The sequence below is a fragment of the Ambystoma mexicanum genome, chromosome 4q (genome assembly GCF_040938575.1).
Source record: "Ambystoma mexicanum isolate Mex_15411 chromosome 4q, UKY_AmexF1_1, whole genome shotgun sequence".
NCBI lineage: Eukaryota > Metazoa > Chordata > Amphibia > Caudata > Ambystomatidae > Ambystoma > Ambystoma mexicanum.
The window spans coordinates 596,912,592-596,939,104 of record NC_090928.1 but is presented as its reverse complement, the minus strand read 5'-3'; the positions used below and the strand labels follow the sequence as shown (position 1 = coordinate 596,939,104).

The 26,513-nt window shown below is 44.6% G+C and overlaps 1 protein-coding gene across 3 annotated transcripts in view; it reads left to right on the top strand.

Moving 5' to 3' along the window:
• The window catches only part of LOC138467859 (uncharacterized), a 1,040,267-nt gene that overhangs the window by 425,928 nt on the left and 587,826 nt on the right, over nucleotides 1-26,513 (top strand). For all 3 annotated transcript variants that reach the window (XM_069608148.1, XM_069608147.1, XM_069608150.1), the window contains one exon: nucleotides 12,694-12,902. In XM_069608148.1, the coding sequence (XP_069464249.1) occupies nucleotides 12,694-12,902 (209 nt within the window). The remainder of the gene's footprint in view (nucleotides 1-12,693; nucleotides 12,903-26,513) is intronic.

Here is a 26,513-nt window from a genome sequence, read left to right as displayed (position 1 = left end):
AATGGTCTTGCCGTACCTCTTAATTCACTCATGGTATAAGGGTCCCCAATGTATTCCATGCATGACTTCTGCTCGCATTCGATATGTGTTTTTGTAAGAAACAATTTTATTTAGAAAGATATAATTTTTGTATGCATTTTAATTTTGGATAATTTCATACAAAACTATTTCATATCTTTGTGGTGTGCTTAAGTACAAACATCATTAAATATATATACATCTTAAAAAATTCCGCTTGACATAGACATGCCAAACTGATTCTCTACATTAACAATACAACGTATATACTAACAACCTAATACACATAAACAACGTACATGTAAGTGCAAAAATACAAGATAGATTACATGTCAATGTAATCCTGATACGTATCATTTGGTCGTTTGTCACCATACTTATTCGGCAATGAATGTGGAATATATGCACCCGAAACAGGTTCAGGTTTTTTTCGGGCACTGTTGTTTTTTTTGTTGCCAACTTAAGTTTCACCTAACCGGACACTTCATTCCCTTGGCTCATTCTTCTTCAGGGCGTTACATTTCTTGTCAGCGGAGATGATTAGTTATAGTACATCTATAACATTTAATATGTGCACATTAGTTTAAATATCAGATAAATGTGTTCATGTTGTCTATAGGGTGCAAGTAAGTTTGCTTAAATGTAGTCATACACCTGGTTATCCCATTTAGAACGTCAGCTCCAAAGGTGGAGTTTTCAATTTAGTTTAGGACCAGGAACCCCCTCTGTGTAATTCCCAGGTACCACATCATGCTGAAATTGAGAGATCTCTTATCAGGGCAACTCTAACATAAGTTGCTCAACAAACTCGAGTAAAGAGTCTTCTTGTCTGATGATTTTATGACATATAATGCTAATATCTAATGGTATGCCAATTTGGCCTAACCCTGCTCGTGCCTACGATGGAATATTTGTGGAGCCTTGCTAAATGCATGGAATCATGCCATGTTCCCATTGGGAATTTACACCTAGAGCATAAATACAAGCTGATTAAGCAGCTTACACGCCAATGTTGAGACCTGCGTGATTATCTATATGGGCAGAACCATTATTCAAGTTACAGTTTAAATATCATAAAGACCCACATAGACTGTCCCGATGCCTGCTTACACCATGCTATCTGGTGCAGTCGAACAAATGCCTCTAACGACTGCGTTCTAGTAAACGTCTTGCGCGTTCCCATCGAAACAACTAGGCCACTAATATGCCATTAAATAAGGCACGCATGGTGGCCATTTTGGGTGTCTGTGTTTCCATTCAACCAAACTGTGCTACGTACAAGGTGTACCCAGTATATATGTAAGTAACGTGTAAGTGGCTGCTGTTGTGAAGTATTGTGAACTATCACAAACACACATGTTTGTGCTGCACGTGTTACATGGGAACTCTTGCAGTGCATCACAAACCATAGATTTTTCTTCTTACATGTGTATTACATGAATTGCAAAAAATGTGATTGCCCAAAGTGTACTGTGAGGGATCAGAAGTAAGACTCAAACACAATGGTGGCATGTTTCTTTGTCTACACTTTTATTAATGAAAAGTGGGTTGGAATAATGCCTCTCTGTCCCTAACACTGAGAGGGGTTTCTCTGTCTCAAAGGAAACTAGTGAAACTGTCAGGAAGTCCGAAAATAAAAAGTATGTCACTGTCATGTCCAAAAACCTACTACTGTCCCTAATACTAATAATGTCATATAATTGTGCAAATATGGTTTATTCAAAGTAACAAGTGTTCTTCGTGGTTTCACTCAACAGAAAGGTCTCCAGTTTTGCTGGCAATAAAGTACTGCAACATAACAATATCTAATAGTTCCAGAGGATGCAGATTTTCCAAAGCCCCAGCTTCCTGTTCAGAAATATAATGTCAAGAAAATAGTTCTTTTCTAGGTAATGTTTTCTCTTCTTCTATCAAATCAACAGTGTTTTCTTGTTAGAGTATTATTTTCTTCCCTCTTTTATCGCCTCCTTGCTTGGGTAAACTTGGTTTACTTTCCTGCCAAGTGTTACCTGTCTTGTTTCCCATTCACTGGGACGAGGAAGAGTGATGCTCTTCTCACACATCTTTTTATTCTTTTCATTTGTTTCCTAGCAGGCTGAGTTCACTCTCCTGCCCAGTACTACTTGTCATATTCCCCCGTGGGGTTATTAGCGTATCTGGTGTTCACCGAGGCATTTCTTCAGGGTTGGTATTTACTACTTTTCTTCCCTAAGCAGCATTGCATCTAGTTCCCGGAGCCCACTCCCCTCTCGGCCAGTACCTTTTCTCGGAGAATGGGAGTAGTACGTGTTTGCTGTTCTTCTTTCTGCCGGCGGATACACCACTCATTGAAGATTCCCCTGGAATCCCTTTCCTTCCCGCGATCTTCCGCCTTCCACCTGTACCACAAACCGTTAATATTCTTTCCACCATCTCGTTTTGTTGAGATTAGTTATTCAGCTTTTGCTCCTCGCACTACTCCTACTGCTGCTACTGCCTTCTCGGCTTCGTCTGTCTTCCCCCTTGCATGGGACCAGCTTTCTGTAGTGGCTGCCTGCAGTGTTCATTCTGGTTCTTGTGGCTTCTTCTTACATCCTCATCTGGCCTCCTCATCCCAGTATCGTCCATATAGTGGTATGGTTTTGTTATGCACAAACACATATCTTCATGTGGACCTGGACTGTTAGTGAATGGGGAAAGGTTGGGAATGTAACTGTAACGTTCTATCTTTTCCAAGTCATTCCGCCTAGCGTCATTGGATTAAACTTTCCCTGGTTGATTCTCTCTCATGTTATTACTGTTAGGGGAATTATTCGATAATTGCTGTAATTCCCCAGCCTGATTGAGAGTGGTCTCCCCCCCACCCCCTGGGAAAGCTGTCGGTGTCTTGTGCTTCGTCACAGTACATAGTCCTATGATCAATTTCTAACACAATGCTCCCCACTGTAGTTCCTCATTCAAACCAGTCACATGTGTATTCAAACAGTGAATCAATTTTTGTTCTAATTTGTGCAACTTGTTTGTAATTGAGAAATTGTGTATATCTGGTTTGAGCAAGCCAATCGGCATCCATTTTAAAGCTTGGTCATCCTGATTGAGGTCTAACTAGCACTGGACCAGCCAATGGTACTTTGTTTCAGATTCTGGATATGTGTTCACGTATTTGTATAGATACCTTTCGTGTAGCCATACCAATATACACTTTGGAAATTACCACATGGAAAGTTGCATGTAATCAGAGTTTGCTGCAAGTTCCAATTGTCCAGCAGGGTATTTTGATTGGTAGTCATATTGTGTTCTAGGAACCTCAAGTGTTCTATACTATCTCTGATGTTTTTGCCCCACTTAAGAGCAAACAAAGTATATTGCATCAGGCATTGGTACTCTTAACCAGATCCCAGTGTTTTTTCTTGAGTTTCTCGATTTGTGCCATGTTTTTCGAAAAGGTGTTAACACACTTGTCTGCTATCAGCTCTTTTTGCTTTTGTTGCAGTAAGGATTCTCTGTCAATGAAACATGCTCTTTTAGCTGAGCGTTTTCAAAGGTTTGTGACGGTAACCCCTATCTCTCAATGTGAGCATTAGCATTTACCTCATAATCTTCCTTAAAGGGCAATTTATCACTCAGGGCTTTGTGGTGTTGACTGCTGTATTGTAGGACTGAGTTGCGGTCTGTTTCTTCACAGTATAATGATGTATAAAGTGTACTATTTCTGAGCCCAATCCGCAAATCCAAGAATAGAATAACATCTGCACTGGACTGACAAGTAAACTGTAGATTCACATTGCATTTGTTGAGCTATTCTAAGAACTCTTGTAATTTTTCAGCATTCCCTTTCCAGATGAAAAAAATATCAATATACCATTTCCAACAATAAAGATTGCCCACGCTTACAGCTCAGGAAAGTCTTCATTTCTAGAATCTTTATTCTATGACAAGACAGGAGGCTCGCATTATGCTTGTTCAAAGCTTGCTACCACTCTATTTGGTATGTTTGATACAAGTTTGAAATAAAATGTTTTGAAGGTCGACTCAGATGACCAATCGGCTGATTTCATGATATCTTGAAGGGATACTCCTGCTGAAAACGCTCTAGAAGCCATCGCGCCCCTGGCAGAATGCGCGCCAAACTGAGCTAGGTCTATCCCTGCCCATTGCATTACCTCTCGCACCCATCGAGCAATTGTCGCTGCAGCTACCGCATGATAAGGCTTTCTACGCGCTATTAGCAGTTGAGTTACTCCCTGAGGCCTTAGGTGTACTGTCGCCGTTTCATAATCCTTAATGCACTGAGCTACGCACAGTTTCTTACTGTCTACAAAGTAAGGGTATGAGATAACTCTGGAATCTGACTTTGTTCGCTTAGCTATGGTGAAAGCTACTCCGTCTGGGTAAAAAATCTTTCTATCGATCTCCAGAGCTTTCACGTCTGACACTCTCCGGCACGCTGTGAGACATAACAACATTGCAAGCTTTCCTGAAAGCTGAGAACGAGAAAGATGTTCGTTCTCCGGCCATGCCAGGAAAAGTTGGAAAACTTCTTTGACATCCCACAAAACCACGTATTTCGGCTCGGGGGGCCTTCTGAGTTTCATTCCTCTCAAGAGACGAAGCACCGTGGGGTGCTCGCCAATGGCGGCATTTTCTACTCTGTCATGTCCTGCTGAGATTGCTGATCTAAGCACTCCTATCGTCCTGAAGGCGTTACCTTCTTGAAATTTCTCCGCTAAGAAGTTGAGTATTTGCACTACAGGTGCAGAAACGGGATCCATACCATGCTCCGAGCACCACCAGGTCCAGCTCTTCCATGCTGAGTTATAGCTCCTAATGGTGGAAGGCGCCCAGGAATCTCTGATGCAGTCTGCAGCGAGCTGTGAAATGCCTGGCAATTCCCACTTTCTCCTGAAACCCTGCAGGCCATCAACTGCAAAGTGTTCGCTATTATCAATGGGTGTCTCTGCCCGGACGGGTCGAGCAGAAGGTCTAGATGGTGAGGAACTATCCTCGGAAAATCCGTAGAAAGTTCCATCGCTACTGGAAACCAGGGCTGGGACTTCCAGAAAGGGAGGATTATTACAAGCTCTGCTTTCTCCCTCTGAACTTTCGCTAACGTCCTTGTGATCATGAGGAACGGTGGGAATGCATAGTGGAGCGCTCCGCTCCAGGATTGGAGGAACGCGTCCGTACCAGCTGCACCCGGGTGTATCCTACAGCTGAAATATTTCTGAGTCTGCGCGTTCAGTCTGGACGCAAACAGATCTATGTGGAGGGGACCCCAGAGTTCTTGTAGCTTCTTGAATATTTGTGGGTGCAGTCTCCAGTCGCTGATATTGTGAATTCCAGTCTGCCACCTCGTTGAGGGTGCCCGGCAGATATTCCGCCGTGACTGTGATCTGGTTCTGAAGGCAGTAGTGCCAGAAGTCTTTCGCTAGTTCTGCTAGCATTTTGGACCTTGTGCCACCCAATTTGTTGATGTAGCGCACTGCAGAGATATTGTCCATCTTGAGCAGCACGCAGCATTTGATTTTGTCTTTCGTAAATGCGCGAACTGCGAATGACCCTGCTAATAACTCGAGACAGTTGATGTGAAGGTGTAACTCTTGCTCCGACCATTTCCCTCCTGTCTCTATGTGTTCGCACTGTGCTCCCCAGCCAGATCTGCTCGCATCGGACTCTATGATGATGTCTGGGGAATCCCCGAAAATCGCCCGGCCATTCAAGGCTTCCATATTCTGGAGCCACCATTGTAGTTCGATCACAGCATCTGGATCCAGAGTCACTACCTGATGGTAACCTAGCCCTTGTAGGTGTCGTATCTTTAACCTCTGTAACGCTCGATAGTGGAGGGGCCCTGGGAAAATCGCTTGAATGGAGGCTGCAAGCAAGCCCACTACTCTGGCGAGGTTCCGTAGGGAAATCACTTTCCTCGCTATCACTAGCCTGAGTTCCTTCTTTATTGCCTTCACTTTGCGAAGAGGAAGTTCGAGGGACGCTTTGCGCGTATCTATGTTGAATTCTAGAGTCTGGATCGGTACCAACTGGGATTTGTCTAAATTCACTAAGAATCCTAGAGATGTTAAGAGAGAAAATGTCCACTGAACGCTCTTGGTGAGGGTCTCTTTGTCTGGGCCTAGCACGAGAATATCGTCTAGGTAGATAATGATGCAAATCCCTCTCTCTATTATGGCCCCTGCTACTGGTCTCATTAGTTTGGTAAATGCCCAGGGTGCTGACGCTAGGCCGAACGGGACGCATGTAAAATGCCACGTCTCCCTGTTCCAGCGGAAGCAGAGATATTTCCGAAACTCCTGAGCTATCGGAATCGTAAGGTAAGTGTCCTTGAGATCGAGCCGGGCTAGCCAGTCCCCTGTACGCAGGATATCTCGGAGCAGATGGATATCTTCCATCTTGAAGTGATTGTACACTAGCCATTCGTTTAGACCTTTTAGGTTTCTGACTGGTCGGATTTTTTCCCCTCTGTGAACTAGAAATATGTTGCTGAGGAACCCTGGTCCTCCTTGAACATCTCTTTCTATTGCATTCTTTTCTCTTAGCTTGAGCAGTTCGCTGTGCAACAATGCTGCTTCTTCGTCTCCCATGTGAATGGGGAGAGGCTCTGATCTCTGAACGGGGTTCCCTACAAAATCTAACTGCAGGCCTACTACTGCTTGTAAAACCCATGCATCGCGCGATAACGCTTGCCACGCGCTCAGACAATGAAGGGTTATCGCACTCACCTCCTGAGACATTGGGCTGACGGTAGGTTCCTCTCCCTCTACGTCCTCTGGGAAACCTAGATCTGGTCGGAAAGAAGGTATCTTGTTGCTTCCCTTCCCAGTATTGGGCGCGCGGCCCTTGGGGTCTTCGATGGTAGTTGAATCGACCGGACGGGCGACCCCTTTGGCGTCCGGTCCCGTAAAAAACACGATTCGGGAAGATCTTTTTTATTGAGCTTTGCAGTCTCTCCAGAGCGGAATAGGTGCCCACAAACTGTGCCATTTCTTTAGCGAATGCTTCGCCGAATAAGAGTCCTTTGGCGCTCTCGCCTGCTTCGTAGGGGGCGAGATCACTAAGTTTATTATCGATCTTTAGCAGAACTCCTCTTCTTCTCTCGGAGGAGATTGCACAATTTGCATTGCCTAAGAGACACACTGCTCGTTGGGCCCAATTAGCGAGTGCGGAGACGTCCACCGGGGTACCAGTATCTTTTGCCTTTTCTGCCAGGTCCATTATTTTGGCTAATGGTCCCGCCAGGTCGAGGAGCTTGTCTTGGCACCCTCGCCAAGCCCGATCTACTCCCTTCCTTATATCTTTCGCTGATTTAGTCACAAAAGTGACCATCTTGGGGTCTAGATCTGGTGTTTCTGTTAGTTTCCCTGGTAAGTCTGGTCTGGGGCATTCTGATCTCATGCGAGATCGTACGTCTCGTTCCAGTGGTTTGTGGATGTGCTGCGCCATATACGCTGCCACTCTAGGTGACGGCACCCACTCCCAAGATTTCGGGTGCCTGATTGTCTCCGGATCAAACATGTCAGTGGTATTATCCACCTCTTGTGGATCGACCTCTTCCTCCACCTGTTGAAAGGTGTCATTCTCACCCTCGTCGTCCGGCATATAGCCTTCGTCGTTGTCCCCTATATTTTCCACCCCTGGGGTAGGGGGTCGATCCTGCCATTTTTTTTTCTTTTCCAGGAAGGCTCTCTTTAGCCTAGCGACAGGGTCGCTCATTTCTTGGGGAGCAGTATCCTCCTTTTCCATTTTCGGGGGGGGTCAAAGAGTTCTTGCTCTTCCGAGCTGCTTTACGCCCCTCAAGTTCAACCCCAGTGGGGTGTCTGGCTGACGGTCCCCCTCCGGGGCTCTCTGCTCTCCTCTTCCTGGCAAGCCTTGCTTGCTGTTCCGCCAAAATAGCCTCCAGTACTTCTAACCTCTTAGCAATAGGTTGTACTCCCTGCGAGACTGCTTTAGAAAGCGAGTCTCCCAGCACCTGCTTAAAGCTTTGGGAGAGGTCTGTCTCCTGATTGTAAGGACTGTCCTCCCATTCATCTTCAGACCACTCTGGCGAAGTGGATGGTGTCTGGCCGGGGCTTCTGCTTTGAGCCATGTTTAATATTGGCAGAGCCAAATCTGTGTGTCAGCCAAGGGGTCTGGATCTGCTGCTGCGCTCACTCGAGCTGTATAAAGCCCAGCTTTCTCTGTTTGTTGTATGTTCAATACCAACGTGAGCAGCTGTATATTATAAATATAAAATGCCCCTTTTTTTTTTTTTTTTATGTAAGCTTGGAGGCCGGGTGTATGACGCTTCGCGATCGCACTTCCAACTGTGCGCGCGAGCGTTGGACGCGCAGGGAAAGCCGGGAGATTATTCCTTCTCCCGCTCACCTGGGTCCTAGTGCTAGTCGCGTCTGCCGGCGCCAGCACGTAACATGGGGGAGCGGGCCGGCTGCCTGAGGCGAGCGAATTTCACTCGCGGCGTCGGCTCCGCCTCTCCCCGACAACCGACAAACTAATTGGCTATCTGTCTACACGCGCAATAACGAACGCGATACTCTTAACGGTATTTATCATTATTATAATTCCTTTTTTTTTTTTTATAACCGCGCTAAATATGTCGCGCATCCACCATATAAAAGGCCTAAGCTGCGCACTATGACTAGGCAAGATATACAATATTACACGGCTTGTAAAGCCAAACAAATAATTAGCATAGCAGCTTAGTAAACCGAGGTACTTATCTCTACAAGGCAGCAAAAAAGAAAGAGGAAAGGACCTAGGGTTGAGGGTTCTTAAGGGCTGACCTGCATGCGGATAGGTGCAGGAGGAGAGGTCAGGACTACCAAACCCCGGAGAGTCATGGGAGTTGTGGTTTGGAGTTAAATTTTGAGACTTTACTTGGATTGCAGAACTTTTAAACCCAAAATTTGCACCTTTTTCAAGAAAGTTCAGAAAAACATTACAAAATTTGTAGTTTTAAAAGTTTAATTTGAAAAGCTAATTATGGCAGTAATAAAGAAAATATAGCATAATGCGAGCCTCCTGTCTTGTCATAGAATTGATATTCTCGGAGTATGGATTATTAGAGAAAATGTTCTTATCCTCAAATACTGCCATATGAATGTTGGCCAAACTGGACGTGAACGCTGCTCCCATGGAAGTTCCTTTCTTTTGTAAGAAAATCTTGTCACCAAAAAATAAGTATTACATAAATCCACCCAAATTAGTTCTGTAATGAATTCTGTCAGAATGGTGTGTGGGCATGGACGGTCATTCAATTTTGTAGTGACAATCCCCAGAGCTTCTAATTGGGGAATGCTTGTAAACAGAGATGCAATGAAGTCACCAATTGTTCGAACACTAATCTTCTTAATTGAGACATACAGTCTTAAAGTAAATAAATTAAATAAACTTGACAGGCTTCAGGCGTTATGCTGTTTAAAAAAAGAATTCCTTTATCAAGATAAAGATAGGGATGAGGAAGCAAAGTTTTGAAATCTCTAGGAGGTTCAGGAGAGCCTTTTTTGCATAGAAGGATGCGGACAGGTGTACCTAATTAGTCATAGGTGGTACCTGGCTGTTGGTGAGCAGGAACCTTTCTCCATATTTGATAGCAATGTGCGAAACTAAGCATATAATGGGATGTGATAACACATGTGATAGAGGACATTACAGGAATAACATTATCTAGAGAGCTGGAGGTCTTTTGACTAGCTTCATCAGGGATAGGAATGTACCTCTGTCAGGATTGAATGTTCTGCTGGTCACACAACTGATCAGATATATGTTGCAGAAATCGCCAGCTATACCGGGCTTTGACAACTGGTTCCCAAAAGTCTGTAAAAATTTGACTAGCCCGTGCACTCTGAGGCACCAATAAGATGTCCCTTCACATTGCCAAAACGTCTTTGACTGCTAGCCTTTACCGGACTGATCACCAGGTAACATAATAATGTAGGGAGGTTATAAACTGTTGATCTTGGCCATAGGAGAGATACACGGGTAATGGAGCATAGTAAAACTCTGATGTATGATTCTTATTTGACAGGTTTGCACATTTTTACAATGCAAAGCTATCAAGGAGTGAACATTTATCATTGTGGCTCCAAATAACCAAGAACAAGTATTGAATCTCTTCTCTTATGTCAAATGTCTATTTAGGAACATCAATAATGCACACATACTTAATTCACATTTGCAATTTGTCATTGTTTTACTAATTACCTCCTTATTGAAAACATCAATAACAAGTGTAAGGAAGACATGGTATCAAGAATAGACAGACACAAGTGATCACAGTTCAAGGGTGTTTATTAAACTGTATAGGTAGGTTGGAAAAACGCCTAACCTAAACCTAAATCTAAGATGGGAGCAAGCTACGACCATCAAAAATAATAAGGCAGTCCTAGTGGTGTTGTGCCAAATAAAAGGGCCTATACTAATAAAAACATATTGCCAAACCTTACACTAAATACAAAAAGAGTGTGGCATAGGGTTCACAAGAAAGAAGTGTTCACAAATGATAAGTCAGGCTGTGTTAGCTGGTGGCCTCCCTTCCCCACGTTTTGGGAACGGGACAAGGTGGTACTCTTAAGCACAGCACACTCTCGAACTTTCTCAGCACGAGCCAACAGTTCTGCTTCACGTATCAGGACCTTTGGCGGTTAAGTCTCTTTTCTACAAAAAGTCTCTTGTCCCCAAGGACCTGATGGCTTCATAAAATAACAAACAAAATAAGTTTTGTTCCAAATGTACTTTGGGTGATGGTTTCACCCCTTGGTCCCCCTCGTCCGGATACAGACCCCTCAAACAGTCCTTATCAATATCAGGATCTTCGGAGGTTGTCTCTCCTACTTCGGAGGACATCCCTCTACCAGGTTCACTTTTGTCAACACACTGTTTCTTGGGTCTTTAGACTTTACCCCTCTTTATTGGCATCCCTCCATCGGGTTCACTCTTGCCATTTCACAATTCCTTCTATTTTCTTCTGCTGTGAGATTCACTTCCCTTGCGACTCTCAATGGTGACTGTACAGGGTTTGTGCTAGATCTTTGTATGACCACTTTGACCTTTCTTTGCGGCTCGCCTACGGCCTTCTGGTATCAATAGTTTCAATAAACGCGGGCTCAACCAGAGTGTCTTGAGTCAGCACCCACGTAGGGCCGATCCCATCTGCAGCTGGTCTTCCCTAAACAATTTACAGTTCTTTGAACTTTCCTCAACGTGCCACTTTTTGCGATTTTCTTTCAACACAGTTCAGTTTCTTTATTGGTTCCCCTTTGACTCATCAGCTGTGATGAACTGCTTGGCTTTTCATTCTATCTGGAGTAAAGGCTGGTACCATGGTAGCAGGCATCTCCCTCTGTCCTGCCTATCAGCTTAGGAACTCTCTGTGTACCATTGACATCTACTGCAACACGCTTGGGCTATTGTTCACGGTCTTATGCTTCCTTCTCCTGAGGCTTCGCGGTTCTGGTTTGGAAAGGGCAAGGTCACTTCTCTCCTTGTCGTCCCTTCGATCCTCGCCGCCTTTCTCCTCCTCTTGAACTGCTGTGCTTGGATAGCTCTCTCGTTGTGCGGTTTGTCTTGCTCGTCGTGTGCTCTTGTGCTCCACCTTTTATCCCTGTCGGGAAAGGAATGGGCCGTCAGGTGTGTGAGGTTCTGGTCAATTGCCTGACTTTGCCCAACCCTTGGTTTGGGACATGTCAGGTAAACAGTTTAATTAGTCTGTTGTCTTTCGTGTCAGGAGAAAGTTTTCGTGTTGGAAGGGGCGGGGGGCAGTGTATCTGAATGTCCTATGTGGTAGGATAGGGGAAAGGTGTTGTAGGGAATTCTAAACCTCGTACTGGGAGGGTTGGTAAACTTATCTGAGTTTGGTAGTGTTTGTGAAATGCACAGGACTGGCCAGGATTATTGTTGTGAAAGTAACAGGGAGGATTGTGTGAATAGTAGTGTTTTGTGAAAGTAGACTAGGTGTTCGGGAAAGAGTAATCATAGGGACGTGGAGAAGAATGGTTGGGAGTATTCGGTAGGGACCAGGAAAACAGGGATTTTGGGAGAGATTGAATGTAACGGTTTGAGATCCTAGGGGATTTGTTATAGATGGATGGGTCATTGGATTTGGTTAAGGGAAATTCCATGGGAGGACGGGTGACAGATGTGGTACAGCGAATAAAAGTCTCAGGGACTCTGTCCTCCTCACTTCTTCCCCGGTACAATACAGCATCTCACCAGGGGCATTTTCCTGAGCACAACCCCAGTATCCTCTACCCAGGTGATCTTCCCTCGCTCTTCCACCCCCAGGGTTAGGATCTGAGAGTGCCAGCCCTTCCCTGGCCACCTGAATAAGGGATTCACAAGGTCTGCCTGGGAGAATACCCTCAGGTTTCGCACACAAGTAATTTTGTAAAACAATTTTTAAAAACTCAGGATGGGATGCTGGAGTCTTTTTTTCTTGCAAGCAGAGGAGTGACCGTTCATGTGCCTGCCTTGGTACAAGGGCCTGGTTTCAGTGGAGAATGTGAGAATATTGCACACAGTTTTGCTGAAAGTTTAAGAGTCTCCTTTAAAAAGTGATGTTGTTGCATTCTGTTATCAGCAGTACCAATTAAAGTCAATGCTTTTGCGTGTAATTTAATTGTTTGTCACCAATTTTTGAAATTGTGTTACTTCATTTGTTTCCTGCTTGCAATCCTGTGAATGAAGGAAGCAAAGCCAGGTGCACTGTCCCTGGATGAAGCTAGTCCCTTGGTGCAAGCCTTCCTCAAGTATCAAGACGCGCTGTCCCTGAACCCCGGGTTCTGGCAGTACAACCTGCATGTGGGGAGACTCCTCCTGCTGCAAGGGAAACCCGAAGACGCACTGCTGTTTCTGCAGACCGCACTCATTCAAAGACCTGACCTGGCACTAACAAGGTTCGGAATCAAAATGCTTGCATACATACTAATGTTTGGGGCGTTTAGTTCTGTGATATATTGTGTTTTTGTTTGCCCATATTTTGTTGTTGTACAAGTGGAGGAAAACGTGTTTGATTATAAATGTATTTCAATACATCCTACAATTTTGGAAAATCACAGTCCATTTCCCTTTATCAGATTTTTCCTTGGATGTGATCTTTTGGCCGATTGAAGGGGTTTTGTCCTTTGCATATTGTTTGTTTTTGGTTAATTGAAAAGCACTCGCTGTCGGGGTAAGAAGAATGGATTTCAACAAAGCGTGTAGAAGGGGAGGAAGTGAAGGTCTCTGCTCTAACCTCTCCCATGTTGGTAAACACAAGGTGGGTCATGTTCATCCCACAAGTTAATTGTATGTGGGGGACCACACCCATTTTTACCTTTCTGCAAAATGTCCCCTCTGTGCACTTTTCCTCTTTTCCATCACATAGTGGAAATGGGAGGGGTTTCCGCCTTTACTCTTCACTTTTCCATTATGTTGGTGGAAAAAATGTAAACGCCTCCAGCAATTCACAAATTAGGTATTTACAATGGATTCCTTTGGGATACAAAGTGTGTCTTAGGTTAACTTTTACAGGAAAGACATGGAGTTGCTCCTAAACATATATTGGACCTAAAACTCGACAGAAGTTTTTTTACATCTAAAATATAATTCTCAGTTTTATGACAAAATTTTACACACAATAATATTTCCATAAAACCCTAAATAGTAATGGATAAAATCACAAATACAAAAATATCAAAAAATAGCAGCATATATACACAAATTGTACAATATCAATCCACCATTACATATAATCTGGATTTTGCTAGCATGGATACATTAATCCCACTTGTACAAGTTTCTGTCCTAAATCTGTCGGACATTAATCAGGGGCAAGATTATTCGGTATGTGTGTTAACTGGTGATGTTTTCAACCATCTATCGCCCTGGTCTTACTGAAGATCCCTAATAGGATAAAGACACAATTTTGTTACACTTATAGGGTCTCTAGCTCTCACAACTACCCTTCCCCCAAAGGTTTAAGCCATAAACATTAGTAATATACACGAGTGGTCTGTCTGAAATGACTTCTCTAGACCACATGAGAAAAAAGGGGAATCACAGACTTCCTCCTGCTCTTGCATGACGGTGACTCTATGTAGTCAGAGCCAAAAATAGCATCTATTTATGTCACTCTGTGCAAAAAATTTGAAAAAAACAACACACATTTCTACAATTATGGATACTGGAGTAGCTAGTACTCGAGTAGTCTATGGCACACTGTTGTTTATATGTACTATACTAACCCAGAATTAATGTGTTTATAAGTAAATGTGTCATATGTGATTTTGTCAATTGTTATTTGTTATATGTTTTAAGGAAATTAAATGGTTCTATGAGAAACAGGATCTTCAACATAGAGAAGAATTAAACATGTCTTTTATTTACAAATCTAAAACTGTGTGTTTTTGGTCCGCAAGAGGAAAATGAATTGTTAACTCTTAGATGCTATTTTTGGTTCCGACTACATAGTCTCCTTCGTGCAAGAGCAGGAGGAAGTCTCTGATTCCCCTTTTTTCTCATAACATTGGGCCTCATTACAACGTAGGCGGTAGAGTGATAACGGCGCCAGTAGAGCTGCCGGCGCCGTTATGCCTCTACCGCCTCATTACGAGGTCTGTTCGCGGGTCCCACCTGACGTCCTTAGCGGGACCCGATAGCACACCAGGATGCTAACAACGGGCCCATCATTAACGCGCCCATTGTTAGCATCCTCCCCATTCCCATTGAGCCCTATGGGGGCTCAAATGGGGATGTTCTGGGTCCCGGGAAAGGGAATTACCGGGCCCTCCACGGTCGGAATGGCCCGGTAATTCCATATTCCTGGAACCCGGACCCGGTACCCGGTATGGGGGTAGCCATGCCGCTAAAAGCGGCATGGCTACTTCCATACTCATAATGAGGCCCATAGATACCCTTGTACATCACACACCCCTCGAAAATCACAAATTATTGGGTTTGACCTATTTTACAGATCTCTAGACCACATGCAACCACTTGTGCTGCTATCCCTGCCTTCCTTACTTAGAGTACACCAGCATTTCTTCCTCTTGCTATTCTGTAAGACAAAAAAACCTCAATAGTTGTGGATTCTCTCATAACCTGTTATAACTATCTATTACTAAAGTCTACACTCTTACCACAGATTAAATACAGCATCAGCCTCTCTGAGTGCACACCATCTTTCATGCAATGCATACATAGCTCTGTAGGGATTAAAAACAAAGCACAAACTACTAGACCCTTGATTGTCAACACTGAGGTCTAAACATTATGGCACTATTGACTCACAAACATACTTGAGTATTTACTGGAGACCGCTGTGGTTTCTTCTCCATCAAATGTCTTAGCCCAACTTCCAGGCTGGGGACATTTCCTATTCCTAATGGGCCCACCTGCACACTTCAAAAGGGACCTAGTAAGGATAATATCTGGAAAAGGCCCAAACTAATTTGCAGTTAGGGAAACTGAAAACCACCAGTGGCCTCAAACTAGTATAGGACAAAAAAGCAACCACCTCTCAGGACTTCTGTGTGGCAAAACGCTGCATTTTCAAAATGGCCGCCGCTTATAAATATGCGTGGTGATGTTATCGCATTGCACCATATGCGATGACATTATCACGTTGCGCAATGCGTCAATGTCATCACACTAATAGCCCAGTATTAAGCTACTATTGTCATCCCGGGCTTATATAAAAATGATTAGTATTCAGTGAACATTATCCTATTTCAGTTAGATATATAGCCATATTTGATTCCTCTGGATTATGCAAAGTTATATTCAGGTCTCACCCGAAATTAGCCTGTTATTCAGAGCTACATCTTGCAAAATGGATGAGGCAAGTGCTGGACCTAATTTTCAATATCTCTCTTCTTGCATGAGGGGGATGCATCCTATTCTCCATCACTCCTATTGGATATAGGCCATTGGTCATGGCTGCTAAGGTCTCAGGTGAGCCTGATAATTTAAATATATATCGGTCCACATATCATAGACCCTACTGGATAAATACTGATACTCAATGTTTTGCCTACTCAGGGATGGCGTAACAATATTTATATTTAGTTTCAAGTACACAGCACATATATTAGACATCATCATTGATCTAATATCAACGCCATGTATTGTCGCTAAGCTTATTGCATACAGTGGAAAAACTATTGCAACACTGTCACAGTTTCATCTGAACCATAGCCTTAGACATAATCAAGGATCGATAACATTCAGCAAGCCATATTTTTTTACTTTTTGTTATCTTTTTTGTCATACATGTGGTGTATTTCCACTTATTATACAAATTGTAGCCTACAGTACTTCAGCATACCATCTCTATTCAAGGGTTGTTCATAGAATATTGTTGCAACCCTGAGTCATGAATTGAAATCCTTAATTGGCAGATCATACTAATCATGCTTATCACACACGTCTTAACATCAATTACTCCACGTTTTATATTGCAGATAGCAGCTTCACAGGAGTGACCGCCATAGGAGAACAATTTAGGTTACGTTATGCCACTCAATATTCTCATTCAGTCCTCCTGTGTGGCTTTTTGTCAGAAAAAGCAGCTTTTGCTCTACATTGAGCAATTTTTGGTTGACCTTCTCTTGGGAATTTCCTTTTTCTTATTTGAGGATGGTCCACTGGAAATCCATATAGGTATGGCCTTTTTTGACAAAATGTTTCACTAACAGAGCCTGTTCGTTTTTATTTTTAATGCAACTCCTATGCTCGATCATTCTTGTTTTGCACTTTCTGGTGGTTTTTCCAATGTATATACATGAAACTGGACAGGTGATCAAATATATAACATTGTCTGTATTACAGTTGGTGTGTACTTCAATCTCCCACTCTCGTGTCAACCCGAGATCTACAGTTAGTGTTTTTAGTCATTGGGCACATAGCACAATTGCCACAGCGGTGATGTCCAATCATCCGTGGTAAACCCCACAAAGTCCCTTGTTGAGGTTCTCTGTTTTTGCTTGAGCCAATGTCATTCTTCATGATAATATTCCAAATGTTAATGGTTTTATTTTAAGGCGACCATGGTGTTTGGGAGGTTTCTAGACATCACTTTTTTCCAATTCTTATTAATGATGCCTTTAATCTTATAAGAATGATTACTGAAAGTACACACAAATACTAGCGGATTCTCCTTATCTTGTTGCCCAACTTCTGTTCAAGCAGAGCTTCTCTGTTGTTATTATAGGCCCTTTTTGCGCATCCTTTAACAAGTTTATATGGGTAGAATCGATTCACAGGTTTGTAAATTAGCTCTCATTTCTTGTGTCTCTCATATACTGCTATTGCGTTTGTAAATGCAGAAATTGCCCAAACGGGAGGTTGTCTCTGACATGTTGTGCATGATGGCTCCCATCATGCAATGAGGCATTTTTGTCTGTAATCTTGGTAAATGGTCTAATAATTGGCTAAGATGACGTTTTCCTATTATGAACAGGCAATCAGCAAGAGGCCAACAGTTTTGTAGAATGGTCGAACATCCATTAAGTTTATTGCATCTATGAGAAACAGAGGTCAATTACTTAGACATTACCATCTACCATGAACAAGGACAACTACTTGATAGACCATTTACCAAGATCACAGACAAAAAAACCTTCAATCCTCGATCAGCAATCCGACTGGACCACCAGGGAATTGATTTTGGGGTCCCCCCACCAGGCCAAACAGCCTACCCACCAAATAAAAAAAAACAATGCCACAATGTTTTGCCACCTTTGGGGGCAGATGGGTGCTGTTTTGCACCCATTTGCCCCCAAGAAAGGCAGAAAAAAAGCCAACAAGGCATACTTGGGAGGGCAGATTCTTGCTGCTTCCGTAGGGGAGATACATTGGCGTTCTGGCCCCATTGTACCAACCCTGGGAAGCAGCATGGACCACTAGGCCACCAGCAATATGATCTTGGGGTGGGCTCACTGCCCTCCCACCCCCGGCCAATCCGTCCCCCACCGTCACCCCCCAAAAATGCCAACAAGATGGCATAATGTTGTTTTGCCTTCTTTGGGGTAAAATGAGTGCTGTCTTGCACCCATTTGTCCCCAAAGAAGGCAAAACAGCAAAGGGTAATTTTGCCAGTGGCATACTAGCAGGCATCAGGGGGATGGCCCTATGCCTGTAGAGCCAGCCCCCTCAGAAATCCCCCCATGGAGGGGCAGATCCTTTCTGCTTCCCTAGGGGGACAAATTGATGGTCTGGTCCCATTTTGCCAACCCTGGGAAGCAGTAAGGAGCACTAAGCCACCAGGGAAAAGATGTTTGGTTTGGGGGGCTGTTTTGCTGATTGCCCGTGGCAGTACACCTGGCCGTCCTGGACCTCTGTCAGGGCCACATTTAGAGCTGTTCCCTCCGGGAGGGATGGGGACCCTGTGCAAGATCCCTGGGATGGTCGCTGGGCTGGGGTGTGGTCGACCCACGTGCGAGGCAGACGCCCAAGCCTGTCCTAGAGTTCTGGCTGGGCTGCATTACAGCTTTTCCCTCTGGGGAGGGATGAGGACCCTGCAGGGGCTCACTGGGAATGCTGCTGGGCCTGGGGGCAGGCGACCCACATGGGAGACAGTTGCCAAAGGCTGGGAGCAGTACCCCCAGCTGTCCTGGAGCTCTGGACATGCTGTGTTACAGCTTTGCCCTCCAGGGAGGGATGGGGACAGTGCCGGGGCTCCCTGGGACCACAGCTGGGCATGGGCATGTGCGAACCACATGGGAGATAGATGTCCAAGGACGGGGGCAGTTTCCTCAGCTGTCCTGGAGCTCTGGCCTTGCAGCGTTACAGCTTTTCCCTCCAGGGAGGAACAGGGAACCTGCCAGGTTGTTCGATGACCGCCGCTGTGCTGGGCAGTTTACCTACGTGCAAGGCAGACGCCCAAGGCTGGGGGCAGCACCCCCGGCCATCCTAGAGCTCTGGCTGGGCTGCATTACAGCTTTTCCCCTCAGGGGAGGGATGTGAACCTGGCTTGGGCTCCCTGGGACCTTCACTGGACTTGTGGAAAGTCGACCCACACTGGAGACAGGCCCCCAAGGATGGGGCAGTATCCCCGACCGTCCTGTAGCTCTGGCTGCGCTGCGTTACAGCTTTTCCATCCAGGGAGGGATGGAGACCCTGTCGGGCCTGTCTGAGACTGCCGTTTGACTTGGGCAGTGTCAACCCACATGGGAGACAGGTGCCCAAGGATGGGAGCAGCACCCCCGGCCGTCCTAGAGCTCTGGCTGGGCTGCATTACAGCTTTTCCCTCATAGGAGGGATGGGGACCCTGTCACAGCTCCCAGGGACAGCGGTTGGACTTGTGGACGGTTGACCCACATTGGAGACTGGTGCCCAAGGCTGGGGGCAGTACCTCTCACCGTCCTGGAGCCCTAGCTGTGCTCCGTTACTGCTTATCCCTCCAAGGAGGGATGGTGACCCTGCCGGGGCTCCCTGGGACTGCCGCTGGACTTGGGGACGGTCGACCCACATGGGAGACAGGCGCCAAAGGTAGCACCCCCGGCCGTACTGAAGCTCTGGCTGGGCTGCATTACAGCTTTTCCCTCTGGGCAGGGACAGGACCCTGCCAGGTTGCCCCATGACTGCTGCTAGATTTGGGGACCGTCGACCCACATGGGAGCCAGGCGCCCAAGGCCGAAGGCAGCACTCCTGGACATGCTGGAGCAATGGCTGGGCTGCATTAGAAGCATTTCCCTGTAATGATGGGGAGTGATGGGGACCCTGCCGGGGCTCCCTTGGATACGGCTGTACTTGCTGGCGGTCGTCCCACATTGGAGACAGGTGCCCAAGGCCGGGAGCTGCACCCCCGGCCATCCTTCGAGCTTTGGCTGTGCCGTGTTACAGCTTTTCCCTCTGGTGACCCTGCTGGGGCTCCCTGGGACAGCTGCTGGACCTGGGGACGGTCGACCCACACAGGAAACCGGGTCCCAAGACTGGGGACATCCCCCCAGCCATCCTGGAGCTCTGGCTGGGCTGCGTTACAGCTTTTCCCTCCGAGGTGGGATGGGGACGCTGCCGGGGCTCTGTAGGGGAGGCATGGTATCATAAGTATGACACTGACACAAGGGCGTGGCCGGCAGCCATGCAGTCAAGCCACCTTTTCTCCAAGATCCCGCATGATGCTTTCAATAATTACAGTTACACCGTCTTTGCAGCATATAGTGGCACAGAAATTATAGAGAACAGAAGCGGAGCATGTCAGGTGCTGAGCTGTGGCAGTGCGGGGCAAAACGCAGGGCTGCAGGAGACGAATGGCGGCTTGGAAGCGTGGAGGATGAGACCTCCAAGATGGCGGTGGTGGGGAGCTGATCGAGGCGGAAGGCGCTGATGGTGCATGAAACGACCTGTAGCGCAAGCTGACCGGAGGCCTCCAGTGGAAGAGACAGCAGGGGAGACTCCATAAGATAACGTGGACAAAAGATGTGCACCCAAAACAGTGAGGGCCCGCGAGGGATGTGGCGCTGGCCTGAGATCTCCCCAAACCACAGCAGAGCTGGTGGCAACAACCTGCCCCGCACCCCACCCCCTGGAGGAAGGCGTGTGGGTGGAACCCTACAAAGATACTGGTGAGAGGGAGATAAGCCACTGGGAGGAGCCGCAGCAAACCGCCAGTTGCCCAACACTGCATCGCCTGAGCGGGAGCGCAGAGGGACTGTAGAGGCAACCAGGCTAACCCCAGGAGAAATGTGAACCACGAAACGTTGCCATAAAACTCTGTAGCAGCCCAAACATTTGGAAAACCACGGAGAGAACTGCATCCAGACCAGATGCGTATACCTGGAGGCCCCTGAGCGGAGTGGCCGGCGAGCTTGCATACTTCCAGCGCACGCACCGGTGAGCCGACCCCAGACTCAGGAGACCCGTTGGACGAATCGGCTGTGGATACCCTTAAGTGAGCAGCGAGTGCCTGAACATAGAGGGCAGATGCAGGAGCACGCCAGCGCCTGGGACAACAAGGAAAGGCAGAATAGTGCAGGATAGGAAGGATCCTGCATTATCCAGCCCAGAACACTAGATATACTTATTATTTATTTATTTGTATATGGCTTTAAAAAAAACCTTTACAAATTTAAACAAACAAAATTTAAACACAAAATCACAAAATACAGAAAGAAGAGAAACAAAAAACATACGGATGAAAAAACAATTTTGTATAGCAATCTAAGCAGAATGGCTAAACAGAACCTTTACCGGTTAAATACCCAAAACCTACGAGAAGAAAGATCTCAAAGTACAAAGAAACATAGGTAAGGCTAGGCAGTTTCACATTCAAATCGAAACAAGATTCAAAGGAACGTATTAATGAATGAAACAGACTAAATACACACAAACTAAACATAAAAATAGTAATATCACTTTCGACAAAATTTCAAACTACATTATTTAAAACCTTTCTAATACATTAATATTTGACTGCTATATCATGCAAATTGTATCATAGCAGACAGACTAAAATCCTCCATATACACAATTCATAGATTCAAAATATCCAAAGTTTATAAATAATGTACTAAAATACTCAAACAGAGCAAAGTTCATAACTTTAAAAAAAAATCCATGACTCTTAGACGTAACTGAGCAGCCCGCTTATATTACTGGTTACTCTAAAGATTGAGAGTTAATGTCTCTACGGCGGAGCTGCCCAATTATATACCCAGTTTATGATAAATCACATTTGGCTTTCAGGAATCTGAGTACTGCCAATTGCAGCGGAACTTGCTTATCGAATAATATACATTTCCAGACTTGATCTAAATCCACTTTGGATACATCTGACACAAATCTAGAGAAATAAGACAATCTCTTAGACAATAAGGCCGGACACTCAAGCAGCAAATGTCTCAACGTTTCCTTAGATGCATAATCATTACACTGTCTACATATTATTGAAGCGCTCACTGGTTTTGTTCTTACAGCAATTATTTCTCCACTGAGCATGACATTGAATCTGAACCTTAAAAAGCAGTTTCTCCACCCTCGATAGGGAAAGAGGTACAGATATGGCTCCATAGAGCCCATATATTTATAGTATGAAACCATATGAGCATATAGCCTGGATTGGGTTAATTTTTGGATTGTCATTGCCCAATCGGCATTTTGCAAAAGCTGTTTTACTTTTTTTGGGTTTGCCATAAGTGTTATCAGAGATGCACCTACACGATCCAACAATGTGTTACATATTTCCATCAATTTTAGTAGAAGTACTGATTTCGGGCGGCCCTGCTTCAACCTTACTGACAAATCCAGATTGGTTTCTGTTTGAACAATTAGATTCAGAAATAATTGGAGACATTTCCACTCCACAATACTTTGGAAGGATTGTAGTCCATATTCGTAGCGGATTGCTACTATAGGGACGCAGTTCGGTAAACAGGAGATTTTCTGAGCAAGGATGACTCTAACCTGCTCACATCCAGTATACCCGTAATGAATGGGTTTTCACTCCCATAAAGTATTAGTAGCTTTTAGTTTATGGAATCTCAGGGGTGTAAGAAAAGCCTCCAAATTTGTGGTCCACTACTCACATCTGGGTAATACATACTTTAACTTTAGATAGATAATGATTTAATATTTGATCGCTGTTGGCTTTTCCATTTACAAAGAAGCCCAAATAAATCATCGCATTTTTAATGGCTAATTTGGAATTATCCAAGTACCAACTTTTTGAGATTAAAGATCTTTTTCCACTAAAGTGTAGAATGTGTGATTTCAATTGATTGACCGTTATTTGCCATATAGTTAGCAAATGCCAATAGCAGACGTTGGAGTCCTACCGGTGATCTATCAAATAATAAGAAGTCGTCCGCGTAGGAGCACTAACAAAATTTCTTGCCTTCTAAATTTGGTTGTATAAAGGCAGCGTTCTCGAGCACCGGGCCGATATCAGATGTATATAGATTATATAAGGTCGGGGCGAAAATACACCCCTGTCGGAGACCGTTAGATGTCTTGATTGGCTCCGAGAGCCGACCATCCGTGCTCAAGCGAACTTGGATCATTGACCCTTCATGTAAGTATATCAGGGTCTCCAAGATGTCTCTCGGGAGTGCCATTAAGGCCAACTTCTTCCATAGGGTAATTCGATTCACTCGGTCGAAGGCGAGGGACAGATCCATGCTAGCCAAATATACCAGACTCGCCCCCTTTTGCCAACCCAATTCTTGAAGCAGGGAGATCAGCATCCCTCCTGCTAATGTGCCAATACCTTTTCTAAAGCCAAATTGATGCAATGAATAGATCTTTTCGCTAATAGCCCATTGTTCGATCCTTTGAAGGAGAAGGCTTGCATATATCTTTGAGTCTGAGTCCAGTAGGGCTATACGCCAGTAGTTTGAAGGGATGGATCTGTCTCCCTTTTTGTAAATAGGGATAATGTAGCTCATGTTCCAAGAGCTGGGGGTGACCTTTGTTCTACTTATGTCTTCAAAAAGAAGAAAAAGGGCTTTCGACCATTTATCCTTATTACCCTTGAAGGGGGCATTTGAAAGCCTGTTGGGGCCTGCTGCTCTAGAAGAGTTTGCCTTAGTTATCCTTTCTACAATTTTTTAAATTGAGAAATTACCTGACCATTGCCCAGTTTCCCTTTCGTGAGAATATTGTTGGCTATGCTCACTGCTTGCATACAATTTCCCAAAATGTTCTTTCCATATTTGCTCATTGATTGGATTAAGATTATGTGCTACCGGAGATTTGGAAGTTCTATTTATGAGCTGCCAAAAATGTTTTACAGAATTGTTTTTTAAAGAGCTCAACATTTCCTCAATGTCCTCTTGTAGCAACCTGGATTTATGGATTCTGATCCAGTTTCTGTAAATCTGTTTCACCTGTTTAATTCCCTGTGTTCTCGAGTTGTCTGGAAGTTCGAGCAAGAGTATTTGTCTTACAGTGCGGCGTAATAAGATCTTATTGGCACGCACTAGTGAATCGTACTTATGTATATGTTTGTGTGTCACCTGAATTATGGATCTCTTTACCGATTTTTCGATAAGAGTTTTGACATAAGGACCAAAATGGTCATGTGTAGACCTAATTTTTTTTTCTTCATAGGTAGTATTTTCATGATCCTTGCAGAAAAGATCATTGCATGCATTGACATTTCCCGGGTGCCAAGTGATTCTATTATTCCCTGGGTTTAAAGTCAGGTTACTTGCCATCTGCTTGCGCGAGGTGATTTTACTCGGAATATGCAAATTCAGTTCAAGTATCTTATGATCACTCATCATTGTTGGATGTAATCCGAAACTCTCTATCAGATTAAACAGGTCAACTGATGCATATATATAATCAATTGGAGAAGATTTTTCTCCTGATGTCCAGGTGATGTAAGGGACATCTGATCGCAGCAAATCATAAGTTGCTTTCAAGCCCCATGTTTTAAATACATTATTCCAGCAATAGCGATCATTTTTCTGTATGCCATGGCCCTATGTTTAGGTTCAATTTTAGCAGTAAGATCAGCCCTTATGTCAGATGAAGTATCAAAAGATGATGATGATCCCTCCTTTGGTAACAGCATGTTTGTATTCAAGTCCCCCATCACCAGAATTTGGAGCTCTGGGTATTTGCAAAAACATTTCTCCATGATTACTTCAATTTCAGTAGTTAATTCGCATAGATTGGACCCTGGAGACCAGTATATATTCCATATTAGCATATAACCTGTACTCTCCACCTTTATTAGTGCCCCCAATGCAGATGGAGGAATTGAAAAAGTTTCCATCAGGGTAATGCCAATGCCAAGTTTGATTGCCAGGAGTAATCCTCCCTTCGGTCAGCCTATCCTACCTTTAGAAGCCATGGAGGTGGAGACAATCAAACCATCCATCTGAGCGTTGGTAGTCATCCACGTCTCTTGAATACATATAATGCTTTTAGTTCTTAATAGCTGGCATAATTCAATAGATGAAAATAGATGAAAATTCCCTCTGGAATTCCATGACAATATTACAAAGGCGTTATCCTGAATTATGTCTGTTTGAGATTTTGAAGCTGGAATATTGAGTCTCGAAGACTCAGGGCAAGCCATCTCCACCTTGGGTCTTGTTCTTCGAGGCTCACTGAGTTTTTTTTTTTTGTTGTTGTTACCTGTCCCCGCATGGATCCCGATCTAACTGGTTCCTGTATGTTCGAGCCCTCATTCTGGGGGCTGCCATCCCCGAAGATGAGTATGTTGAATCCCCTCCTATTGAACTGATCGAGTTCCAGTATGACGTTTCTAAATACCAACTTCGAGTAGAATACTAATCTTACATGGTCCAGGCAATGTGGATGAATAAAATCTACCCTTTTGATGTCTGCCGTGGTCAAATTGGCTAATGCTGGAATATCATTAAAAAGTTGCAGACTTCTGTTGCGATTCATGACGGGTTGTGCGCCGCAATCAAAAAGAGGATATATTAGTATACTTGGGAGCTCGAGAGAGCATGGTTTTCTCCATTGAATGTGTTTAAGTTCCGTATCCATGTAGTGTTTGGGAGAGCGTTCCTCTGTTTCTCCTTCCCAGGCTCCATCCACAGGAACTTGGATGGGCCTGGGCGAGGACTTGGTACCGGGATTATTCTCCAAAAAATTCGGATCTGGGCGCCGAGGGTTCAGGGACCTAGGTTCCCTTGAACGACTCTCGGCTTTCTGTTGCATCAAATTGAAGGCGGAATTCTATGCTCCAAGAGATGGGGGAGCTTTCACTTCTTGGATGATTCTGCTCCTGATTGCCTCTTCCACCGCTGTGCTAATCAGCAGCGCAATCTCCTCCTTGCTCAACATGTTTGTGCCTAATGGTCCTGAGGTCGGGTCCCTCACGGGAGCTGGGGCCTCTGCGATGTTATCTATCTTAGGTGAGGAGCCCTCTAACTGTAGGATTAAATTTAGTTCTGCCGGGGGCAATATAGCATTATTCGACTGAAATTCCTTTGCATCAGGATTCAGCACGGGATGCTTATTATTTAGATTTATGTCCTGCCCCATCTGAGGAGGCATGTTGTTATCGGTCAATGGGATTTTTCTACAGCAAGGAGCCTCCTGTGGGGCTGAATTATCTACAGAGTTAACAATTCCTCTAGATATGTGGATTTTAGTGTCCAGCACAGTTCTATCTCTCAATGCTTCATCCACCGCTGCACTAATCAGCTGAGCTATTTCAGATTTACTCATTGGTATCCTTTCCAGGGGGTTCAAGATCCGAGTTACTCACCATTCCGTGAGCCTCTGAAGTGTTTCCTTTCTTTGGTGGGCACCCCCCTTTTTGTATTATTGGGTTCTGTCCGCCCTGTAACAATAGATCACCCTCTGCCTGAGGCTCAGTTGTAGGATGGTTCTGAATTGGGGCCTCAGGCTTACGTAGATTCGATTTTAAAAAAGAGACCATAGCTTTCTCTAAATTCCATGGGTAATGCCCCATACCCTTTTCAAAAGATTTTTTATTTTTAGCAGGTTTGGTTTTAGTTGGTGATGACTTGTGGGACATTTCGTCAGAGAGGGAGTTAGATGGATTAGAGTAGACACCATCCCCTTGTTTATTTATCATATCT